Below are 23,459 nucleotides of genomic sequence, written 5' to 3' on the forward strand. Positions count from 1 at the left end.
CGACAAATGATCTTCCAGTGTCAGCCGTGGATCCAGGAGGACACCCAAGTTGCGCGCCCTCTCTGAGGGGGCCAAAGTTTCGCCCCCTATAGACAGCGATGGAATCAGCTGACTATGCCGGGGCGCCGGCAACCACAGCCACTCGGTCTTGGAAGGGTTGAGTCTGAGTCTGTTCCTCCCCATCCAGACCCGTACGGCCAGTTATTAAGTGAATCACTGCAGATATATTATGTTAATAACAAGATTGTTAAGTGAATCTGCCTTCCCCGTTGTCTTTGCTTGTCAGATAGGTCATCACGTGACCCCGGGACACTGCAACCGTCATAAATATGAGCCAGTTGTCAAGTGTCTGAATTTTGATCATATGACCAGGGCGATGCTGCAACAGGTGTAAGTGTGAAAAAAGGTCATAAGTCACTTTTTTCAGTGCTGTTGTAACTTTGGTCACTAAATGCAATGTTGTTAAGTCGAGGACTACTTGTATAGCCTTTTTATACATGGTGTAAAACAACGTAATGTATTATATCAGGGGTAGGCAACCTTGGCTCTTTTATGACTCATGGACTTCAACTCCCAGAATTCCTGAGCCGGCCATGCTGAGGGGAAAGGGAGAGGTTTCCAAGCTGAGCCATGCTGGCTCAGGAATTCTGGGAGTTGAAGTCCACGAGTCATAAAAGAGCCAAGGTTGCCTACCCCTGCATTATATTATTTGAAATCAATATAACAGGCATGACACATGTGCTATTTCAATGACCCTCAATTTCAGCAATTACACAGCATCGAACAAATATATGGAAATTAGCTTACTGTATTGATCCCCATGCCATTAAGCATGTATATCACATCTTCTGTGGCCACATTTCCAGTGGCACCTTTCGCGTACGGGCAGCCTCCTAAGCCCGAAACAGAGGAATCCACAACATGAACTCCCATCTAGAACACAATGACAGTTAATGAAAGATATTCCATCGGAAAACTAGTCCCCAGTTCAAAATGCATGCTAGGGCACCCTGCCTACAAAAATGGTTAAGAGCACTTTCTGTAATCTATATTTGAGCATGCCTTCCTTCAATAATCCAGATGCCATTTTACTCTTATTGTATACTATTGTACTTTAACCTTGACCATACCTGGCTCATTTTAGATAAACATTCAACACAGCTGCCACGCTGTGCCAATATACCTCTTTTCAAAATAAAACATGCTGTATCTTTTACAAACTGATTCTACCAATCGGCATGGACTGATCAGATAACAGCTCGAGATCCTCTATTGCAAAAGAGGAATTTAAAGTCTCACAAGAGGAAAACGTGACATTGTTCACCTTTCCACAATCTAAGGATTCATAACTATAGCCTGAATTCAAGACACAAACAAAAGATAGGTGTTGTAGGTTTAATCTTCCATAAGAGGCATTTTTCAGGTATCTGTGAAACGGGTCACCCCCAATCAGTTGCAACCTTTGGCATGTCTCCTCTATTACAGTTAAGGGAAATTGATTTCTTGGCACCCATAATGGTGAATGTATTCCTTGTGTTTAAACTGCTGCACACTCCAGTTATGCCATCTATAAAATACAGTCATAGCATCTGGACACTTTTCATTGGGAACTCAATCACTATAATCAAGGAAGCCCATAAAAATCAATTTGACATAGGACTATTTACAACTAGGAACCTGAAGTACTAAAATGGATGTCTCTGAGATTACAATTAATTTCCTCATGTTCAAATATAACATAGCCAACGTTTTTATGAACGCGGCTCATGTTTGGATAATAATACATTATAGAACTCATATAGGCTAAAATCATTTTATACCTGTAGAGCAGTCTTACATTTATATAACTCAAGGCATACATCACATTGATGCAAAAGGCAAAATAAAAATTTTACACAAGCCCCCAAATACTGAATTATCAAAAAGGAAAAAAAGCTATTTGTCAGACTTATCCACAGTGAGAAGCATTTTTCTGAAGCTAAAGTGGGCATGGAAAATAGATTTAGAGGTTTATACAATGAAGCATTAAAATAATATCCCATGTTCTTTTAAAATGTAGGCAGATTAATATAAATTCTAATCATAAAATCAGGCAATATAATCAACAGAAGCACATGATAAAAAGCAATAAGAAAAAATGCATAAAACTGAAAAAGCAAACAATAAAAAATTAATAGCAGTAAGAAGAAAAGTTATTAAAATGCACAAAATTAAATTACATATTATAGAACCAGTTCCACAATAAGTACCCAGTTAAAAGTGACTTCAATTTGTCACAAAATAAACAGAATCCAGGTGACATTAACTGCTTCTCCTTTAAAATCCATATTTCAAATGTGTTTTCCCATGAGATCTAAGGAGCTACTGTTTGAAATATATAAGCCTAAAACATCTATCATTACACTGAGTAAGTTCCACCGATCTATTGACACCAAGCTAATTATGAAACCTGACTGCTGAATAATATTGTTTTGTAATACTTTCAGCTGTTTTGCATTCAATGATGTGTCTTATCAGCTAGACAAACATTGGAAATCCTCCGCTTCAGAAGCTTAAATTCTTTGCACATTTTATTGACTATTATCACAGACCATTTATCATTGACCATTGATTGTCTGGGTTTTTGTCCCTTGGTGGACTGAGTTTCTTCCCTTCAATCTATTTTCTGCAGGAAGAATCAAGTATTGTCTGCTTCCTTCTCAGTTTTACCATCAGGAGGACAGAAAGCTCTGAAATGGAGCCATGTATACCCAGAGCACAATTTCCTTAATAAACTTTACTTATACTTTTGAACCATAAGCATCTCTTTCTCTAAATACTCTAAGAGCACTGTCTCCAAAGTTAGATTCTACTCCCACAGACATGCTCTGCTAAACACAAATTCCACAGAGTAAATAGAAAGATGCCAACAAAGGTTAAAATAAATTACCCATTCAGTCTGGAAATACAGATAGGCAATGCTGACATTAGACACTGCTTATCTACAGAAGTAACTAGTGTATACTGGTGCTGCAAGCTCAGCGCACAGGATTTTGGCTGATCAAGGGTTTTAGATAAACAACTTTGAGCCCACTGGAATAAAAGCAGTAGCCAGCAGAATAAACACTTGCCTTTAATTGTTTTTATTTATAGAATGAGAAACAAATTGTGTACTTGACAAGTTTTAATATAAAAAAGTTTAGTGTAAAAAGGTTTGACAGGATGTTTGTCAAAATGCACTGGGACAAGTCAGGCATCTCTCCTTAAAGCACTGAAGCAGCCACATTCTCCACAATGTTGAGTGCAACTATTTTGAAGATTTTTTTTCCCCTGTGGTCTCTAGGCATAGTCACATTTTTGGGAGGTATTGGTGGTGATTCCAGTGGATGGAATTTCTGCGCATACATATTAACATGTTGACAACCTGCCAGAGGACATAGTTGTGCTGATGGTTCAAGGAGCATTAAACCAACTTTGCAAAGTAACCCTACTGAGTGCTTTGCCCAGAGCTCACGAAGAAAAACTAGGTCTGATACAGCTTAAACCCAGATATGAAAATGTGCTTAAAATTCTGAATCAAACACCACCCAAATAAATTACCTTAAGGAGGCTATATTTGTATCCTCTTTGTAATTTAGTGTTAATTTCATACATGTAAGATGTACATGAAATGAGAGTATAATTACTTTTTAAAGTGAAAAGTATTCTTTTACTAAACACTTGGTGGCACTGTTGCCTTAAGCTGGGCTATTTTTTTTTTTTGCTTGATAAATTCTGATAACAGGAAGATTATATTTAAGATTTTGAGTTTACTTGTTTTTAAACTAAAAGTTAAGTCACAATAAAAGGTGGGGGGGTTTTCAAAATTTTTAAAATATCAAATTGCAGTATATGATGTATTTTTATCTGCACAAACCTACTGGGGCAATGAAAGGATAATTTATTACAAGCTTAATAAATACATCTTTAAAAAATACATCATTACCGAATGGAATCTACCTTACTGATCCCATGGTGAGCACACAATTGGCAAAGAAGCTTTGATATGGCTTTATTAAACTTTAGCTGGATCATGCATGCAGGTTTTAAAGGCCAAGCATTCTCACACCCAATATGGCAGCTATGCTCCAGCTCATAAGAGCAAGTAACTTTCTTTCCTTAAAGCCACAATATGTTTTCGCCTGTAAAAGTGATCATATCTGTGTTCTGAAAAAATCCTGAATAATGAATGACTAGAGCAGGGGTGTCAAACTCGAAACGTCACATGACATGTTGCAACGTATCGCAACCTTTTTTCCATTGCTGGCAATGGGGTGGGCGCGGTTTCGGCATGACGCATCCGGCCCACCGGGCTGGCAGTTTGATACCCCTGGACTAGAGAGTGGCCAAGAGCTAGAATTATTGGTATCTTATTGTTGCCATCTTCTGTCTCTCTTAATTTTTGCAGCCAACTTATGGTATCTCTACTGCTGAAGGCCAAAAACTGTGAACTCCAAGATTACAATTTTAAGGACAGTTTTTTTGCTCTTTGTTTATTAGGTTTCCTTTGAAGGTCCTGACTCACAGGCATTTGGGCAAATTGCCTTTGAAACCCACAGATTTGCGGTATGTACTGAATCAAGGCTGTCCAATCTTTGCTGACTAGGGAATTCTGGGAGTTGACATCCACAAGTCTTAAAGTTGCCAAGGTTGGCCACCCCTGTAGTAAAAGTTCTGCTGTTTCCAGGATTATTTTGTCTAATAATGAAATCTTGACCGTAGAAAAACATTCTGGCAAAGACTGCTGATCACTCCATTTTGGACTATGTTTTGGATAATATAACCAATAGTTTAGCTTCAAAATATTCAATTAGGTCATAGCTTTGATCTTTGTTTCCTGCTTTACATCGCTGCATAGAACATAAGGCTAGGTAACTTTTATCATTTTTCCCCATGGTAATGTTCAAACTGTTATTTTGCGCATTAGGACACAATACCATTCATTCAGCAAACTGTGTAATTGATCTGCACGTACAATACGCTCTGCATACATTTGGGAGGAGAGACACCTGTGATTGGTTTAGCAATTTTCTACTCATGAAAACAATTAGTTGATCTAGAAAAAAACTAAGCAGGGCCAAATCTGATTGGTCTTCGGATGGTGAACTAGCAGGAAATCCCCAGACCGTAGGCAGGGCTAAGAACTAAGTAAGAGAAGAAAAATAGGCATTGTTGTCACTTCTGAACTGTTATCATGAAGTTCTACTGGAAGAAAATCTTACTTAAATCAGACAACTCCTTTTTTCAAGCTCCCCAGCTTCTGCATCCTATCTCACTCTGTTCTAGAGAGTTATCAGTCCTTCAGAATAGTTTTGGGGAAGGTGGATGGAGAATGAGGGGGGAAAAAACTAAAATTAAATAAATTAAACAGTTCATCAAGCTACATATGAACTGTCTAGATCTACTCTAGAACTACAGAAAGGCAGGATAAGTTACTATTTATATTTACAGGTAGTGCCCTTAACAGTTATTTATTTAGTGACTGTTTGAAGTTACAATAGCACTGATTTACAACTGGTCCTTACACTTATGACCATCGCAGCATCCCCATGGTCATGTGATCAATATTCAGGCATCTGGCAACTGGCACGTATTTACGAGGTTGCAGCATCCTGGGATCATGTGATCCACTGTCTCCAACCTTCCCAACCAGCTTCTGACAAGCAAAGTTAAGGGGTAGAAGCCAGATTTGCTTAACAACTGCACAAGTCACTTAACAAATGCAGTGATTCGTTTTAAAAAAAAGTTGTGAAATCAGGCCTGACTTGCTTCATAACCGCCTTGCTTAGCAATAGAAGTTCTGACTCAACTTGTGGGCATAAGTTCAGGATTATCTGTAATTGCAAGGCAATGATTTGCACATCTGTCCAAAGCTAGGTCCCACTAAGTTCAGCGGGACTAGACTCAGTAAACAGATAAAAGACCTGCAGTCTCCATCACTTCAGGCTGAGGAAGAAGCTCTACTGTTCTGCAAACAGAATTAACTGAGCCTTGTAAAACAGATCTGTAACGTTGTGAGGATAGAAGTTCCCTATTACTTCTGTCATTTAGCCCATCAGAAGAGTTAACACAAGTGACCGGTCCTATATTTAGGATTATTTTTCTTTTTGATGCCAGCTGGACTCAGAGACCTGCTATTTATCATTATAAAATATAAAGCCAAATGTCCCCCCATCCTTTTCTTTTTCAGGAGCGCCACAGATTAACAGGTTAGAATGTTTTCCACATGTCCGTTTTACTGTCAAGAGAGTATTAAAGCCGTTTTCCAGCTTCCGTAGTTCAACCAGATGTCCACCGATCCCATGGCGAGAGCAAAACTGGCAAAGTAGCCTTCTTTTGACCCCGGCATTGTTTTTTTTTATCAAGGATCACTTTAAAGGCATAAAGGGCCATTTCTTGCTGAGATGCGTAATGTTTTTCAGCCCTTTCCCCTGCAATTACCCCAAAGTGCTGACTTGGTTGAACTACTGATAGGCAGTAGTATTTTTTAGGATGCCTCTCACACTGAGCTGTAATTGCTGTTTGGGTTGGCCCCAGAAAGGTACAAATTTTGTTTCCAGTGTACATTTCCGGACTCTGGTTTCAGTAATATCAGCATCGGATATGGTCCTGGGCACATGTTACGTTGTATAAACGTTTGACGATAATTTCCTTTGTCAATCTCTACCAGCTAACCTCTAATTATCAAAAGACCTCAGATGGACAATTTCAAAAATATTTTCTAGGGCTCCACCAATTGCTTTCCTTTCGCTGATTTTCTCTCTCTCTTTTTTCTCAGCAAGTTCAGCCTGCCAAATGCATTTAAACCAGAATTCGGTCTTTGGATTAACTTCAGATCATTTATGCTAGTGCATAAATGAGGTGGGATGGCAGTAGTCTGCAGCGATTCCATATTCTTCTGCACTGCACTTAAACCAGCCTCCCTTTATCTGACAGCTTCCAGATGTGCTGGGATTACCAGTCACAGTATGCCCAAGCCAAGATGGCTAGCAGCCATGTTGCTGGGAGTTCTGGAAGGGGAAGAGTCCCAAAACATCTGGAGAACTCTAGGTTGGGTGGGGGAGGGCTACGCTAAATTATTGACACATGAGAGTGAGATGGGTTTTTGTTATATTCCCTCTTTTAAATATTTTTCTTTCGCTCTCGTACAATGTTTTGTAATACAGTTTACTATTATTCCATCAGTACACAAATATTGTGTCTGAAACCACAAGTTAAAATGTTTTTTTCTTCTTCAAACTATAGCATCTGTTTTCTTGCTTTTGAATGCATTTCAAAACCCCAATTATTTCAATAGGGAACGTAAAATATACTTTTTTACGATTTAAAAATGCAGCTAGTTCATAAAAATGTTGTTTCATATTTACTGGACTCCCCAAAGAATGTTTTTAAAAAGTTGGATATCTGTTCTTTGCACTGGCATGATAAGAAATGTGAGGGTTTTTAGGTTCGTACAATTTGGTTTGATCCAGCCATGCCTCCCTCTTGGTTTCAAGTCACACTTTAAATGGGAAAGAGTGTAATAGTAAAGATGTTAAAACTTATCTCTTAAAATATGAAATTAGTTTTTCATGAAGAGAAGTGGGATGTTGCTGTTTAGTATGATATCAGAGAAGCTCACACTGAAGCAACTGGATACAGTCAACTTGAATTGGATTGCAAGAAAATAACATTTATTATAGCAGCAATGGTTCAACAGAATAAGCTACTTAAGCCCAGGGAAGATGTGAATCTCTTCCACTTGAGGTTTGTAAAGAAATGGAAAGGATGAGAAACTCAGACTTTATAACAAGTACAGAATATTGCCAAAGCTTAGACCTGCAATGCATGACTGGGAGATTTCATTCGCTAAGAATATAAGCCTGTTTTGGTGGCCCACCACTGAACTAAGCCTTCTCCATTCAGTTCAACGTCTTTCTTCAAGGCCATTCAAGGATTTCTTGAAGACTATTCAAGGGCTTATCTTTCCCATCCTCTCTTTCTTCTCTAATGAATATAAACTCGCCCCCAAATAACATTTCTGTATTATCTCCTCCTAACTGCATTGTTCAGACACTGTCTATTTTCAACAAGTGAAAGTGAGCTCCTTTCTATCCCAGGTTCCCCTGGCTGTTTCATCCTTGATGCAAACTTAATAAATGATCACCGTGTCTAGTCCTATTTATAAATTTGTTAAAAAGAAGTTGTTATTCATGCCTCTCAATACCTCCTACCAGTATGTGGAGGAGTAAGCTGGGGGGAGGGGAGGGGAATTCTCTATGGCAGTGTTTCTCAAGCTTGGGAGCTTTAAGAAGTGTGGACTCCAACTCCCAGAATTTTGGGCTGGGAAATTTTGGGAGTTGAAGTCTATCCTTCTTAAAGCTCTCAAGCTTGATAGATAGATAGATAACCTTTTTTGTCATTTTTGCTACTGTGGGCACAATGGCACACATTAAAAATGAAATTTACTTGCTTGCTCTCAAAGTGTACACATACATAGCACACATTTAAATATACTATATACAACATATGTGTAGACCTACACCCTTACGTATAAGTAACATATAAATATTAATCACTGTTGAGAAACACTGCTCTGTGGGATTGGCAACTCTGCTGATCACTTACCACCAAACAGAGAGTGCTATTTGCCTTTAAGCACCTAACAAGCAGAATTTGGTATCAACTCTTCTCTTTAACTAAATTCCCTGGCTTACCCAAGGAATTTAGAGGAAAAGTAATGTACCCAACCCTATTCTTATTGTTGTTGTTAATTGCGAAGTCGTGTCCAACCCATCGCGACCGCATGGACAATGTTCCTCCAGGTCTTCCTGTCCTCTACCATCTTCTGGAGTCCATTTAAGCTCACGCCTACTGCTTCAGTGACTCCATCCAGCCACCTCATTCTCTGTCGTTCCCTTCTTCTATTGCCCTCAATCTTTCCCAGCATTAGGCCCTTCTCCAGTGAGTCCTTCCTTCTCATTAGGTGGCCAAAGTATTTGAGTTTCAACTTCAGGATCTGGCCTTCTAAAGNGGGTTGATCTCTTCTAGGACTGACCGGTTTGAACGCCTTGCAGTCCAAGGGATTCGCAGGAGTCTTCTCCAGCATCATAGTTCAAAGGCCTCAGCCTTTCTTATGGTCCAACTTTCACATCCATACATTGCAACTGGGAAAACCATGGCCTTGACTATACGCACTTTTGTTGGCAGGGTGATGTCTCTGCTTTTTAGTATGCGTGGCTAAATGCTCTGTTCAGAAGAACTTGAATAACTTTCTTAGAATAGGAAGTAGACAAGAAAGAGATTCTGTAGCCAAGCTTGCTCTTGCACTGTTATAACTTTTGCTGGTAAGAGTCTAACTATGCCTTACTAAATATAATAAATAAGGAAGTCGCTTGAAAATGAAGAGAGAGAGAGAGAAAAACCTCCCTTGCATCTGTTTCATTTTAGGATTCTCATTACTTTGAGCACTGATCCTTGGTCAACCCCTTGTTTTTTCTCTCATCTAGAAATGATGGAGCTTATTATCACACATATAGTGTGCTTCCACCATGGAGGCATTCCATCTCTGTTTGAAATTGGAACATTAATAATGTATTTTTCAAAGTCAGTGGGACATACTTATTAGGAAAAATGCTACAGCACCACTTCTGAACTAAGAAGCCGGATTGCAAACCACACATGCAGAGATTTAGACACTACCCTAAGGGAGGAAGAATCTTAGAAGACGTTTCATAATTGGGTCTTAGTTTTACAAACCATTAATTCAGTTGAAACTCACTTGGCCAATGGAGTGCTGAGAACTACCAATGAATGTTAGTACATAAGTCCAAGTTTCTTTACTCTTTATGAAGTGCAAAATGATTTTTCAAAACCAGCCCCCCGCGATGGGAAAATCAAACGATTCCTTCTGGTAATGGAAAGCAGGCAATGATAGATGGATTTTGGCTGACTACAAGGAGCTGAAAAATTCAGAGTTACATATTTAATTAGAGAAGCTGAAATGGAAATGACTGCCAGTAGAAAGCAATTTACCAAAGCCCAAATGAAACTCAGAGTATAAGAGCTATCTAAAATGGTGAGCCCAAAGTCATCTCTAACATCACCCTTTTTTCTTCAATGAAGACAAGGCTTCTGGATTTCCACCTCTAAATGGCACATAGTTCTTATACCTAGTTGACATGGCAACTCCCCTGCCTGTTTGACGGATGCTTGTAGAAGGTTACATTCCAAAACATGAAAACGGTAGGGAAAAATTACTGAGGTTTTGAACCAGTGCCAGCTCTCTTCTTATTCTCAAACCGAGCACTTGGAATCAGGTTGTACACACAGAATGATCCATAACTGCTGCCAAGTTTCTGCAGTTGCAAAGTATTGTGCTAAACTTAAGCTTCTTGTCAACACTTGGTTTAGCTCCCTACATCCATTCCAAAAAAACCCCTCTTGTGAGCTCCAGATTTATTGTCAAATGTCAAGGCCCACAAAACCTACTCAGCTTGTCAGTCCAATTCACACCAAACTTATGACCCTCCAGATACTGCTCAATACAACTCCCAGCACTTCTTACTATTGCCCATGGGTGTTGTGTTCAGCAGCATCTGAGGGATAGCGGTTGTCCACTGTTGGCTTAAGGAAGTGGCTTAAAAACAATTTAAATAAGCTAAATAAACTAATTTTTGCCCACTGATTGGTTAATCATACGTCAAGCTTCAGGTTGTCAATTTCTTGATGCATCATATATTTCATCATATCATATATGATGAGAGAGAGAGAGAGAGAGAGAGAGAGAGAGAGAGAGAGAGAGAGAGAGAGAGAGAGTTAAATCCATTAACGAAACATAAACTAGAATCAGTAAGAGAAGCTCACAGTTTATTTCTTCTAGACTGAGCATCAAGTTAACAACATTAACAAGATCTTTTTCAGAAATGTTACTTTGAATGAATTCCATTTGCTGGACTCAAGAACCCATATGTATTTATAAAATAAGCCCTGTTACACATACTGCTTTTTGGGGGCTGAAATTTTCTTTCATTCCTGACATATATATATATATTGCCCTTATTAATAATGGATATCCAAAAATATCTGATCTGTATTGTTTATCCCACTATTCCTTTTTTTTAAGTTTAGTAGTGGAAAACTGGAAGTCTCACCTTCAGTTTCTATGGTTCTATAAGAAACATGTTAAAGAAGCAGAATCACAGCAGATCAAAACTTTGACTACCTTCCTGGTATGATTTCCAAACAGGAAGCTCTTTTCCATTTACCATTTGCATTTCTTTCCAATATTGTACAACATTTCTGTTCGTACGACCATTAAAACTTTAAAAAGGAAATAGACACCACCCAAAAAAGAAGAGAAAGAAACAGCTCCACCAATATTTTCCCTTCTTTTCCTGACTTTTTCTATTACCTTTCCCCCCCGCCCCCACAAATTGTAAAATTTGGAAGTTGTATTGCTGCTTTGGTCAAAGCCAAGATCAGTATCAGTTACACCAGCATTCAGTGCCACTGCGTTGGCCTTGAAAAAGACCCTGAAGTTATGTTCCTCAGCATTCTCCTGCAGTAACCATGCATTACTTACAATCTTAAAATGTTATTTCATGTGCTTCTGATCCCACCAATGTTCTATAGTACATTTCCCTTTTCAATACCATAATCTGCTGCCATAAGAGGGTCTTTCTCTCACCACTTAGCCCACAATATAGAAGACAAGCAAGCACGGCCACTTTAAAAAACAAGAGTTACTGGATTTTGAAGAGCACTCATATTAATGTCATAAATAAATGGCCAGCAATCTACCTTTGCTTGCTTGCTAGAACTGCTGGAAGCTGACACTCAGGAAGTTTTTCAGAGAGGCAACAGAGGGAGAGGATGAAAAAGGACATATTTCCAACCAAGATGCGATTGGCATGAGGACATGAAGCAGGTAACACCACAAATTTGCCCCTCTCCTTAATATGCTGTTTGATTAAAAAATTTCAAGATAACTCAGAGATGTCTCTGCATTTTAAAAAAATGCAAAAAAATTGTAAAAAAAATTACAAACATTTTGCAAACAAAAATCTAACGTTTTAATTAACTCATGTGTGCCCAAGACATGAGTTAATTAAAACAAAATCACACATACCAGGTGCTTGAAAAGAGTGTCAATTCCAGAAATCAGACCCAAGAAGATAAATGACAACTGAGTGCTTCTATTAGAAAAGAAAATGTAATGGAGATGCAGCTACTCTACTATGCTGTAGGGCACAACATTTATAGAAAAAAAATTAAAATGTCAACAGAAAGCTGCTCCTCCATTTGAATAGAAAACAATATCTATTTTTTATAATTAAGTTAATAAGAAATTTCATGTATAAACTTCTAAATATCTTCCTAATTTGTTTCTTCTGATAAATTAAGCAGATACATTGTCTTCAGAGATCTGAAAGTAATTTTGAAGACAGGCAGCTGATGATGATTGATGATGGTGATGAAGGGGCTTTAGGAAATATAGCAAGGGAAAAGCCACTCAATCTTTTCCTGTCCTATATTTTGTTGTTGTTGTTACTGTTCTTTCAAAAAAGGAAAGAAAACTGCCCTCATCGATTTTTTTCAGAATAGTTTCTCAGTTCCAAACATCCAAGTATCATTTCATTGTGTCCCATGCCACTACAATTTCTACTTATTTGTGAAAAACATGGAAGACTGCCTAATGTCCTTTATCTTATTTTTGTTCTGTTTAAACTCTTGAACTTCTGATTTATATTCACAGCATAAATACATATACACAGACACAAAATTATATATGGGTGACAAATATCACCTTTAAGTGCTGCTTCCTTTTTGGAGATCTGGATTCCAGTTTTATGTTCTCCTGTGGATTTGGATGATGTAAATAGTATCAGCAGCCCTAGCGTCCACCGCCCCTTATTTTTAACATTTATCTTGCTGTCAGATTTACTTACTTCATATTCATATTCATATTCATGAATATATGAGTATATCTTTCTATCTGTCTGTCTGTATATGTATCTATGTATGTGTATACACATGTGGGTATTACTATAGACACACAAACACACAAACACACACACACACACACATACATACATATATATATATGTGTGTGTGTGTGTGTGTGTGTGTGTGTGTGTGTATGTGTTTATGTGTATGTATGTGTTTTAAAAAGGAGATAAAAACTAACAAAACTAATCCAAAGGGGGGGGGGGAGAGAAAGAAATAAAAAGACAATCGTATGAAAAGATAAAAATAAAAAGAAACTTCCAATTTTCTCTGCAGAAAATACAAGTAGCATTACAAAATTATCTTACTCTATGATTACAAGCTCTATTTTTCCATTAACTAATTTTTTCTAATCATCAAAACCACAAATCAAAAGTCCATTTTCTGTTTCATGCAGAAAGTCTATAAGAGGATTTCAGTCAGCAATAAATACAGATGTTGTCTCTAATCAAAAAAGTCCATTTAGCCATCTCTGCAAGTCCCATCACCTTTACCAGCCATATCTCCACTGCAGATAGTACCAAATATTTTCACTGCAGTTATCATATATAAAAACGAAGTTCCATGACTTTTTCTCAAAGACTATTTAAAATGCTTACCTCAATTTTATTCCCTCCTGCAATAATGGGGTCTGAAGAATACCTGAATTTGCAGAGCGCATAAATTCTCTCTTCTGGTAATGAAGTGTATATTCAGAAAACAGATTTCTAAACTGCTACGTCGCAAGTGAAAGACAATTAGGAGGCCACATGATAATCTTGCCTCTTCAGCCCACATCCCAGGCCCTAGGTATAGCATCAAATCCCTCCCAGAACTGAGCAGCTCAGCACATACCTGTGTTTGTTTTTCCCTTCTTTTCTCCAACCTACATAAGCACATGGATGAATGAGGGTCGTGAAGATGAACTCAGAGGCTGGAAGTTACCTGCATAGCTGTAAGAATATTGGCTAAGGCCTGGCCGTAGGTGTCATGGCAATGCACTGCGACAGCGGACAATGGAACTTCCATCATAACAGATTCCAGCATTCTTTTCATACTGCCAGGGGTTCCCACTCCAATGGTATCTCCCAAGGAGACCTCATAGCATCCCATACTATATAGCCTTTTCGAGACCTGATTAGACAGAAACAGAGTTCTTTCAAATATAAGAGAGAGGTAGCAAGGGAAATATCAACGGTCTACTTTAAGGTTACAAATTCACATGTGCCAAAGAAGAATTTCAGAGGTATTAGGAACCCCATTCATTTTTCTCTTCACGTGGCTCATTTCTATCTTCTTTCTAAGATTTCTGGAGCATCTAAACCTAATGGCTTAGAATTTTGGGAATTTTAATCACAAGGGGGCTGGAAGGCACGGGGTCAGGAAAGCAGATCTAAGTTGCCAAATCATTCTTTGCACTTACAAATGCATGTCACATTGTCACCTTGTGGGCCTTTTAAATCGAGATTTGACCAAACAATAGGACATTCTGTTAGGTTTTAGTCTGCCCAAACCAATTAAGACAGGGGAAAAGGCCTATCTGATATTACAGTGTATTTAACAAATGAAAGCCAAAGCAGATCCCTGTTCCGTATTCAGGTAGTCCTCGAATTACAATCACAACTGAGCCTGGAATTTTGGTTGTAAGTCATTGTAGTCGTAAGTCGAGTCACCCCCAGACGAAGCTCAATTTTACAACCATTTTATGACAGTTGTTAGGTAAATCACCAGGGCCGTTAAGCAAAATCCAAATTCAGGTTACCCAATGGACAGGTTTTGTTGGAGAGTGACCAAAAACATTGCAAAACACAGTCCCATGACCATGGGACACTGCAACTGATCATAAATGCGAATCAGCTGCAGAGCCCAAACTGTGATCTCACGACCACACAAGTGGTACAACAGTTTAACTTTGAGGACAGGATTGTAGCTAACTTTTATTGAGCCTATCATAACTTCAAAGAGGTTGTACATTTTGATTTGTATTTTTAGTCTTCATTCCGATTTAAAAAAGCATTCAGAATTTACATCCCTTTCCTCTTTTTGAGGGGAGGGGAAATAAACTCATGTAAAAAATGTAGAGCATGAGGGACTACTTTTCTCAGCATGAGGCTTTTGTTTGTTTGGGGTGGCAGGTCAAAGGTTGTCCTCCAAGAAACAAAATAGTGATGAATCAGTGGGGGGGGGGCACGCGCTCTGCTGTTTCACCATTCCTATTCCAGAGATCAACATATACACACACATTCTTTTTCATATGGGTGGTTCTTAGACTTAAAAACATATTTTCATTGCTTCTGCAGTCCATCTAGTCCTCAAATATAGAAAAGGCAAGACTGTATAAATTCTATCAGCTTTAAGACTAAATCTTGGCTTGAGCAGAAGTGTTCATGACATGTTTAGGAAGGCGCATTTATTGCATCGAATGAAGAAAATCCCCACCATATGTTTTACTTTCTGGCTTACTAAGACACAGTGGGAACTGATGCTTCTATTATTATCTGAACTGACAGTTATTCTTGCTTCTGAAAATATACACACATAGTATATTTGATGGCAGCTAATAGCTATGGCTCATGCTAGTTGGACTGGAGGTAGAGGCTACTTATTGTCTAATACAGCTAATAGACAGGATGTAGTCAAATAATTATATAGCTGAAATGTAAATGTTTTTTTCTCCTTCAGTGAGAAAAACTGACACCGATTTAAAGATTAGAAGTACCTCTCTTAGCAGTGTCATTTCAAAGTGCATTATATATAAATAAATATGTCAAGCATATTCCTGTATTCACTGTTTTAATTATCGCAAGGGAATCAATCATGCATGCAGCTATCCCTACAAATTTTGAAGAACAAGGAGTTGTAGAGGCATATTTAATACGTGCACATTCTGCTTTGGTTTTAATTTAGAAGAAATAACCTTACTTCAGCAACCTTAGCTGGAGGAATATGTCCTTCATAAGGGCATCCCAATGCACAAGACACATACCTAAACCAAGGAAAAGAGATACACTGTTGATAGGCATCTATATAGTAATTCTCACAAGCAACCATCATGTTTTAAATGTGGTATGTACAATTAGAAAAAAATGTAAGGGTAGACAAATTTAGTCTGCAATATAATACTGATAAAATCGAATGCAATCTATCAGCCACCTGCTCACAAGTAATATGCCATATGCCTAAATACAAACTACTGCAGAAAAATAAATCCAATGTTCTTATCACATTTATTTTTAACTAGATGCATTTATATTTACAATTTGACTTCTACTAGTTCAAACCAGCATATTATCTGTACTGAGATCACAAAATAAATCTGGCAATGTTGGGAATGATTCGAGAAGTGATATGCTGATACAAGGATGTAAGGCTCATGCAGTGGACCTCAGTCAGGATATTGCCAAAGCAGCCACCCAACTCAGAATACTTACGTGTTATATAAATGGGAATCACATGCAGCTGATGACTCCAGGCCTGTCATAATTTGCCCCATCCTTTAACAGAATCCTGACAATAACCTATTTCATTGTTACAGAACTAAAGAACTCTGAATTTATTTCGAATTCAAGAACTGTCTTCCATGCAAAAAATTGTTCCTTTTACCTTCTTCCCAGTATACTGGGAGGGAGCAGGACTAATAGAACATTGTTGATCTATCTGTAGGTTCTACGTAACCTTATGTCCATCCTTACTATAGCAAATAAAATGTAAACTACAACCTGCTTCTAGGAGCTTACATCAGCTAACCAGCAGCTATCTTCTCTGTCTCCCTAGTCAGAGACTCACTGCGTGTTTTCCTGCTTTCGAACCTATAGTTAGAATTTTACAAGCCACCTCAATCTTTCCAGCTGCCATTAAAATACTAGCTATGCTCATCGAAGGCATGTCTGACACCTGTCTTTCCTCCACACTTGTTGCAGCTACACACACTGTATAGTCTCCAACTCTACTTGCCCTTTCTCCAGTCACATTCTTGTCCGTCAGGTAGTTTGCAGTCCCAACCCAAATATATATAAGTCAATTTTAAGCTTTTGTGGGCAAATATATAGCACTCTTCTGTATTTTCAAAGACTATTTTGGATGCCTCAGTGGGAAGAGTGATAAAAAAAAATCACTGCTTCTTCTCATCTAAAAAAAGAACAGAAAACCATGGATGGAATACTAGCAACTCTATCTGGAAAATCTCTGGGAACTGAAACTATAAGTTATTATGGACATTGGTCTTTAGAAGGAACATTTACAAAATATAGCTGGGTAATTTATCAGCTTCCAATTAATGAAAATAAACCCAAACAGAAACAGTCCTACACAGAAGTCTGGCTCTTGATGGTTAGAAAGCCACACACATGGCCACAGAGAGGGGGGGAGAGGGGAGAGGGAGGGAGGGAGGGAGGGAGAGGGAGAGGGAGAGGGAGAGGGAGAGAGAGAGAGAGGGAGAGAGAGAGAGAGAGAGAGAGAGAGAGAGAGAGAGAGAGAGAGAGAGAGAGAGAGAGAGAGAGAGAGAGAGAGAGATATGCTAGCACATCCAAATGCAGAGAGATCCCCCAGAATCTCATCTGAGACACAGATGCTTGTGTTTCCTATTATTATATTGTGTACTAGCTGTACCCGGCCATGCGTTGCTGTGGCTCAGTCTGGTTAAATGGAAAAGAAAGAAAAGAGAAAGCGCACGTTTGTAATATGTTTAATTCAGGGCTTTTTTTCAGCCGGAACGCGGCGGAACCGCGTTCCGGCACCTTTTTCCGGGCCGGCCGCACCGGAAATAGCCCCTCCCAAATTTTACTTGCATTCCTGTTCTCTAAAGGGGCGGTCCTAGGGTTTGATGAGGGCGTGGCCAGGTTTGAGTTCCACCACCTTTTCTCTGAGAAAAAAAGCCCTGGTTTAATTTCACAATGCTTGTGGGTATACAATATTTTTTGTTGTTCCATTGTCTGTGCAGATATAGAGATTGTCTGGTTTGCCGACTCTAGAACATGCAACATATAATTGTCCATGTGAGAAGCAATCCGTGTCTAGATCTAAACCGCACAATTCTAAAGATTGGCCCTGAGCTTTGTTGATGGTGATTTCAAAAAAAGCATGTTTTTACCTGTCTCAGGTGTGACATCTATATAATAGTAGGTATATAAAACACGCGCGTATTCGAATGCAACGTTGTGTCAAAATTTCAAAGCAATCGGTGAAGAACTTTCGGAGATTTAAGATTTTGAACAAACAAACATTTACATTTTTATTTATATAGATTTGAATATAATTTACACTACTCATTGTAGAAGCATTTATTTTCATTGGAAATTCATGTCTGAAGAACAGATATGCATCCTAAAAGCAAATTCTTAACATGGCAGTTGATATTTCCTTAGCGGATATTATATTATAAAGCCACCAAATAATTTCTGCCAGAACTCTAGGAAATAAGGGGAGATTGTAATAATAACTTAAAAACGTCTCCTAATGTCTCCTAATGAAAGCAAAGCTTTAAAAAAGAACAGGACTTTGGATAGTTTCAACTGTATTCCAAAGTTGCTCATTGCAAAGTACTGTCCTAGATGATTCAATCTTACTGTATTTTGTAATTTATTCAACAAATTTCCATAATAGGAGTGTTCAAACTTAAATAAAACTATTGCTGCCATTCCTCAATCCCATTCTCAATATTTTTAAAAAATCCAAAAATAATTGTAGATCTATTTTCTGATTTCAAACTTCAACAAACATGGACAATATAATGGCCATTTATAGCAACAAATTACTTAATATGAAAAATTCCGCTGCTGGTGAACGAATACAAATAATTTTCATTTCCTTTAAGCAGATAATGACTCTTCATATTTCCATTACATTGGATGCTTTTCCTGTCATATTAAACTTTACAAATGAAGCACATCATTTAATTTTCCTGCATGGAAGTAAAGTCAATCACTTGTGCCACCCACAAATGGACTGCTCTTTTACTTATAAATAGAGACACATTTGTGGAATCACAATTTGCTTACTTAGGATTTGAAGTTTATTTGTTTTTTAGGTAAAAGATAGTTTCAGGTTGCAGATTGATGTTAAGGTTGAGTTCCAGTTCCATCTTTCTCAAAATTAAGACATGGAAAACCTCACTATGTAAAGTTCATAGTCTCTCAAAGTATTATGAGTATCTCATAAAACTAGAGCCTGGGGTCACCTACCGAACAGAAGACTTAGAAAGAGAAAGAGTTATCCCACCCTGTTAATTTTTGCTAGATTACTATTAAATGATGTAGTGTTGGCTGCTACCTTGGATATCTTAAAAGAAGTGTTCAAATTAATTTATGACATATAAAGTTATGAATGTTTTATAATGGAGGTAGTTCACATCTTAACAAATATTTTCAGTGAAAATAACAGGAAGATTCTATTCTGTTCATGATCTGCTTGTGGATATCCCATTGGCATCTGTTTAGCTCCCAAGGAAAAATGTTGAATAGGACCTGGATCTGACTGAACACCATATTCAAGGAACTATGGGACTATTTTAATAGTTCTTGTAAATCAAGGTCCAAAAAATAAACATTGTGCTTTACAATCCTTACTCCATTTTCATCTCACCATATTTTGAGTGAGTCAGATCATACATAGAGACAGCATGATTTGCCAAGACCACCCACACAGTGTCTTGGCTAGCAGGCAATTAAAGTTGTCTAAATGTGACATGTTATTCACCTGCTGTACTGCCCCTAGTTTAATTACAATATATTTACTTAAGCTTTTTGTTTTCATGGATCACATTCACATTTCCTATCAGGAGAGTGTCTGTAATTATATACACTTTTACATCGGGAAGGCGCTCATATAGCTTTGAATTCTTTTAAAAGACAATAACTTTCTGTGCAGTGTATTTGTATTATCAGATCACCAGGGAGACTTTAGTCCAATTGAACATACAAAATATATTTTTAAAAATGTGATGGCTGGATTTTTAGCACATTTCTTTGAACTGTGGTCTTATAGGATGTTCTAAAGTGGTAGGAAAAGTGGATTGAGGGCCATTAGGGATTTCTTTTATCAATAAAGGAACAGCCTCCATTTTTGGTTGACCTCAGCAGCTGGTGTCCAAATGCCACTGATGACTAGAGTTTGCTGGCACATATCGTTTCATGAAGAAAGCACTTTCCAGATCCTTTGCTTGTAACAGTTGTCTACAGTCCTGAAATGGTTGTTTAGAATGCCTTGTTGGAAAAATACTTGGATGACATGTTATTGAAAAAAAAGTATTATAAGATAGAAGCAGTACACTATATTATTTGGGTACAATGGTTTTTACCAAACAGCTTACAAACACTGTGATGATTTAGGTAACTTAAACATTTAAAGATAAGGGGAAAATTGTACGTCAATATTACCCAAGGTTTCTTAAATCTTAATATTAATAAACCTAAGGTTGCTTAAATTGTACACCCATAGCTGAGTGTAGAATTCATGAACCTGTCTGAAAATATGTCTCCTTTATCTCTGTAATAATAAATATCTGTAAACTCCATTCACTAGGGCAGCGACTTTGAGTATTGACATTATATTATTCAGGAATTTTATTCACTTTGTTATCCATGATAGGCAATTTGCTTTATGATACAATTCAAAATTTACTAATTAAGATAATTGTGAAAATCATGTTAATCAGCCATGTTTACTTCTAATCTGTTCTGCTGGAAGTGAAAATTGTAGTAAAGGGACAACTATATTCAAACTTTGATTAATAATTGTATGCACTGTTGCGTTCTGTTGGCGATTGTGCCCCATGTCTTGAGAGCGGAGAAAATATGTTCTCTATATTCTCCCCTATGTTTATGCATAGAGGACATTTCCACCAGAAAGTCTTCAAAACTTTCATGTTGAGCCTTCACGAGGTAGTGGCAACTTTGCAAATCCAGATGGGATTTTGTTTCTGAACAAAATATTTTCAGAATGATTTGCAAAGCCCCTCCATCCAGGGCTTAGCTTCACTGTGCCTTGCAGCAGGAATTCAAAGCATTAATAATTACAGGTTGTTCAGATGAACCACTTCTTTTCCTCATTTTGAAACTTCAGCTAATTAATTTCATACACTAGACTGGATATACAAATATGGAGAATGGATGTATGAATAATTAATAATGATATTTACCTATCTTTTTAAAAAAAAAAAATAGTAAGCATATGATATTTGCCAATAAGCAGTTCAAGGCTTCCATATGTCAGCTGATAAATCTACATGAACATATACCAACGCTGCATGACCTTGGACCAAAGCCGGTCCAGCTGTAGCAATGGAACTTAAGAAACCTGTCTAAAGCTTTCAAGGAGATTTTTTTCCCCATTACATTTACCCACTGATGTTGATCTATTCTTGCAATATAAACTCTAATTTGCCAGGAAAAACAGGATATAAAGCTTGAAATTCTTAACGTGATTTCTGAAAGGTCCAAGCTTGCCAGATTGCCTAAAGTTATACCAAAGTTGATGGTATCAAAAGCCATTAAGTAGCCTAGAAAAACCATCAGGTCCCTACACCACAGCTAGTTTCTATATTCCAGCTTAGGTCATCCATTAACATGCCAAAATAGTCTCAGGATTATATCCCAACCAAAAACCCAGGAGAAATTTAAACAAAGAAGCAGTTACATCCAAATCTACTGGGGTCACATCTTTTTTGAGCCTTCACCCTTTACTCAAGAAAATTTGAGACTGCCTTGCAGTTACAATGATCTTCCAGCTCAAGAGACTTTTCCAATAAGGACCTTATGACTACTAGCAGGAACATAATCCACCTGATAAACACATTAATCACCTCCTTAGCCATGGAGTCTCTCCCATCCAAGCTTAACTAATCATTTAGTAAGGACAAGGTATTGGGCAAGACAGTGGTGGTCATTTCCACATACATTACATGCTAAAACTCTCTGTCCTGCTATAACATTGGCATCCAGATCAAGACAAATTGCATCAGCTTTTTCTGCAAATGATGATTAAAATTGTTCACAGCAAGTCTCTGTCCCTGCTGTGACGTCTAGACAGAGAAAACACTACATAGAACAGAAATGTCCCAAAAGTGCTTTTTCCAAAAAGCAACTGGACTTTCATTGTTCTTCCTTGAAGATGTTTCGCTTCTCATCCAAGAAGCTTCTTTCGTTCTCAATGAGGAGGGCAACATCTTCAAGGAAAAACAAAGTCCGGTTGCTTTTTGGAAAAAAACACCTTTGGGACAACCATGACCTGGATGACTGAGAATCTCCTTAGACAGAGAACAGAAATGCATTGCACTCATTACAAAACAGGATTTCAAACAAGAGTTAACTTGAAATGTACTCATTATTTGATTCAATCCACCCTAAACGCTTCTCCACAGTTCACTACCAATCACCTTAATTGCTACAAATTTAATAAAAGACTGCTGGGAAGGAAGAAACCTCTGGAGATATCCAGTTCTTCGGAGGGTTCCAGAAATGGATCCTAAGAAAATGTTGGAGTTCTTCAAATACACTGAATATGTTGAAAAACTGCACAAGAGAAGCTATCCAAGCTATGCATGGATATGATATGTAAACTGGGATTAACAAGGGCTTGAGTACTGCTGTAAGAGGAACTCTAGGTATTTTTTTCAGTCTGAAGTGAAACACAGCTTTATTGCAGAAATGGAATAACTAAGACTGCAATCTTAAAATAAATTTTATACTGAATGTCCAACAGAATAGACTAGGATTCACTTCTGAGAAAACAACCAAAAATTGTGCTGCAAATTAGAAATCTATCTCCATTTCTTTAGTCAGTGTAAAAATATAGCAAAGAAATGATCACATTAATAAAATTAATAATTATTACCCTCGCACTGGAACGTCCATATTTCTTGCAGATTTAACTACGGCCTCAAATCTGTCCAGGCTTTCTTCTATAGTACAATTGATGTTTATTTTATTAAAAGTCTCGGATGCTGCACAAAACACCGACACTTCAGTTGCTCCAGCAGCTATCTACAAAAGCAAACAGAACAAGAAGAGAACAAAAAAACATCATTTTTCTTAAGCAAATAGGAACTATACAATTGTAGTATATGCATTATTTTAACAGTAGTTCCTGACTACTGTAGAAAAAATAACCAAAAAGTAGTCTAGCTATAATTAATCAAATTTACATGAAGTCATTCCAAGAGCAAACTATTTCCATTTAAGATCTAGATAGTCATTACTGCTATAAGAACTGCTGCTAACTAAGATCTTCTCAGTGGTGTCCAATATCAGACCCCACATATTGTAGCAAGAATTCAAGACTAAAATAGAAAAGATGAGGCATTATGTTACACTAGTATTTCTTAATCTTTGTTCCAGTTCATTGGCTTTTATTCTGAAAGGTCAGTGGAGATACAGAGTGAACTGAAACTCATTCACAAACTTGGAAAAGGCAGAGTAATGCAATTTCTGTCAATTAGGGGTCACCATGCTTGATGTGTGTGTCAAAAGGGGGAGGCGTCA

At 37.7% G+C, this 23,459-nt stretch overlaps 1 protein-coding gene across 1 annotated transcript in view; it reads right to left on the reverse strand.

The window, feature by feature from the left end:
* Window positions 1–807: 807 nt before the first annotated feature.
* The window catches only part of LOC107290942 (3-hydroxymethyl-3-methylglutaryl-CoA lyase, cytoplasmic-like), a gene marked incomplete at its 3' end in the record, with an annotated part of 46,128 nt that continues 23,476 nt past the window's right edge, over window positions 808–23,459 (reverse strand). Inside the window, exons 6-9 of the mRNA XM_015819888.1 lie at window positions 22,813–22,961; window positions 15,907–15,970; window positions 13,930–14,118; window positions 808–933 (exon numbers count right to left, since the gene is read on the reverse strand). Of these exons, the coding sequence (XP_015675374.1) occupies window positions 808–933; window positions 13,930–14,118; window positions 15,907–15,970; window positions 22,813–22,961 (528 nt within the window). The remainder of the gene's footprint in view (window positions 934–13,929; window positions 14,119–15,906; window positions 15,971–22,812; window positions 22,962–23,459) is intronic.

Source organism: Protobothrops mucrosquamatus, unplaced genomic scaffold (genome assembly GCF_001527695.2).
Source record: "Protobothrops mucrosquamatus isolate PMUCROS unplaced genomic scaffold, P.Mucros_1.0 scaffold1011, whole genome shotgun sequence".
Lineage (NCBI taxonomy): Eukaryota > Metazoa > Chordata > Lepidosauria > Squamata > Viperidae > Protobothrops > Protobothrops mucrosquamatus.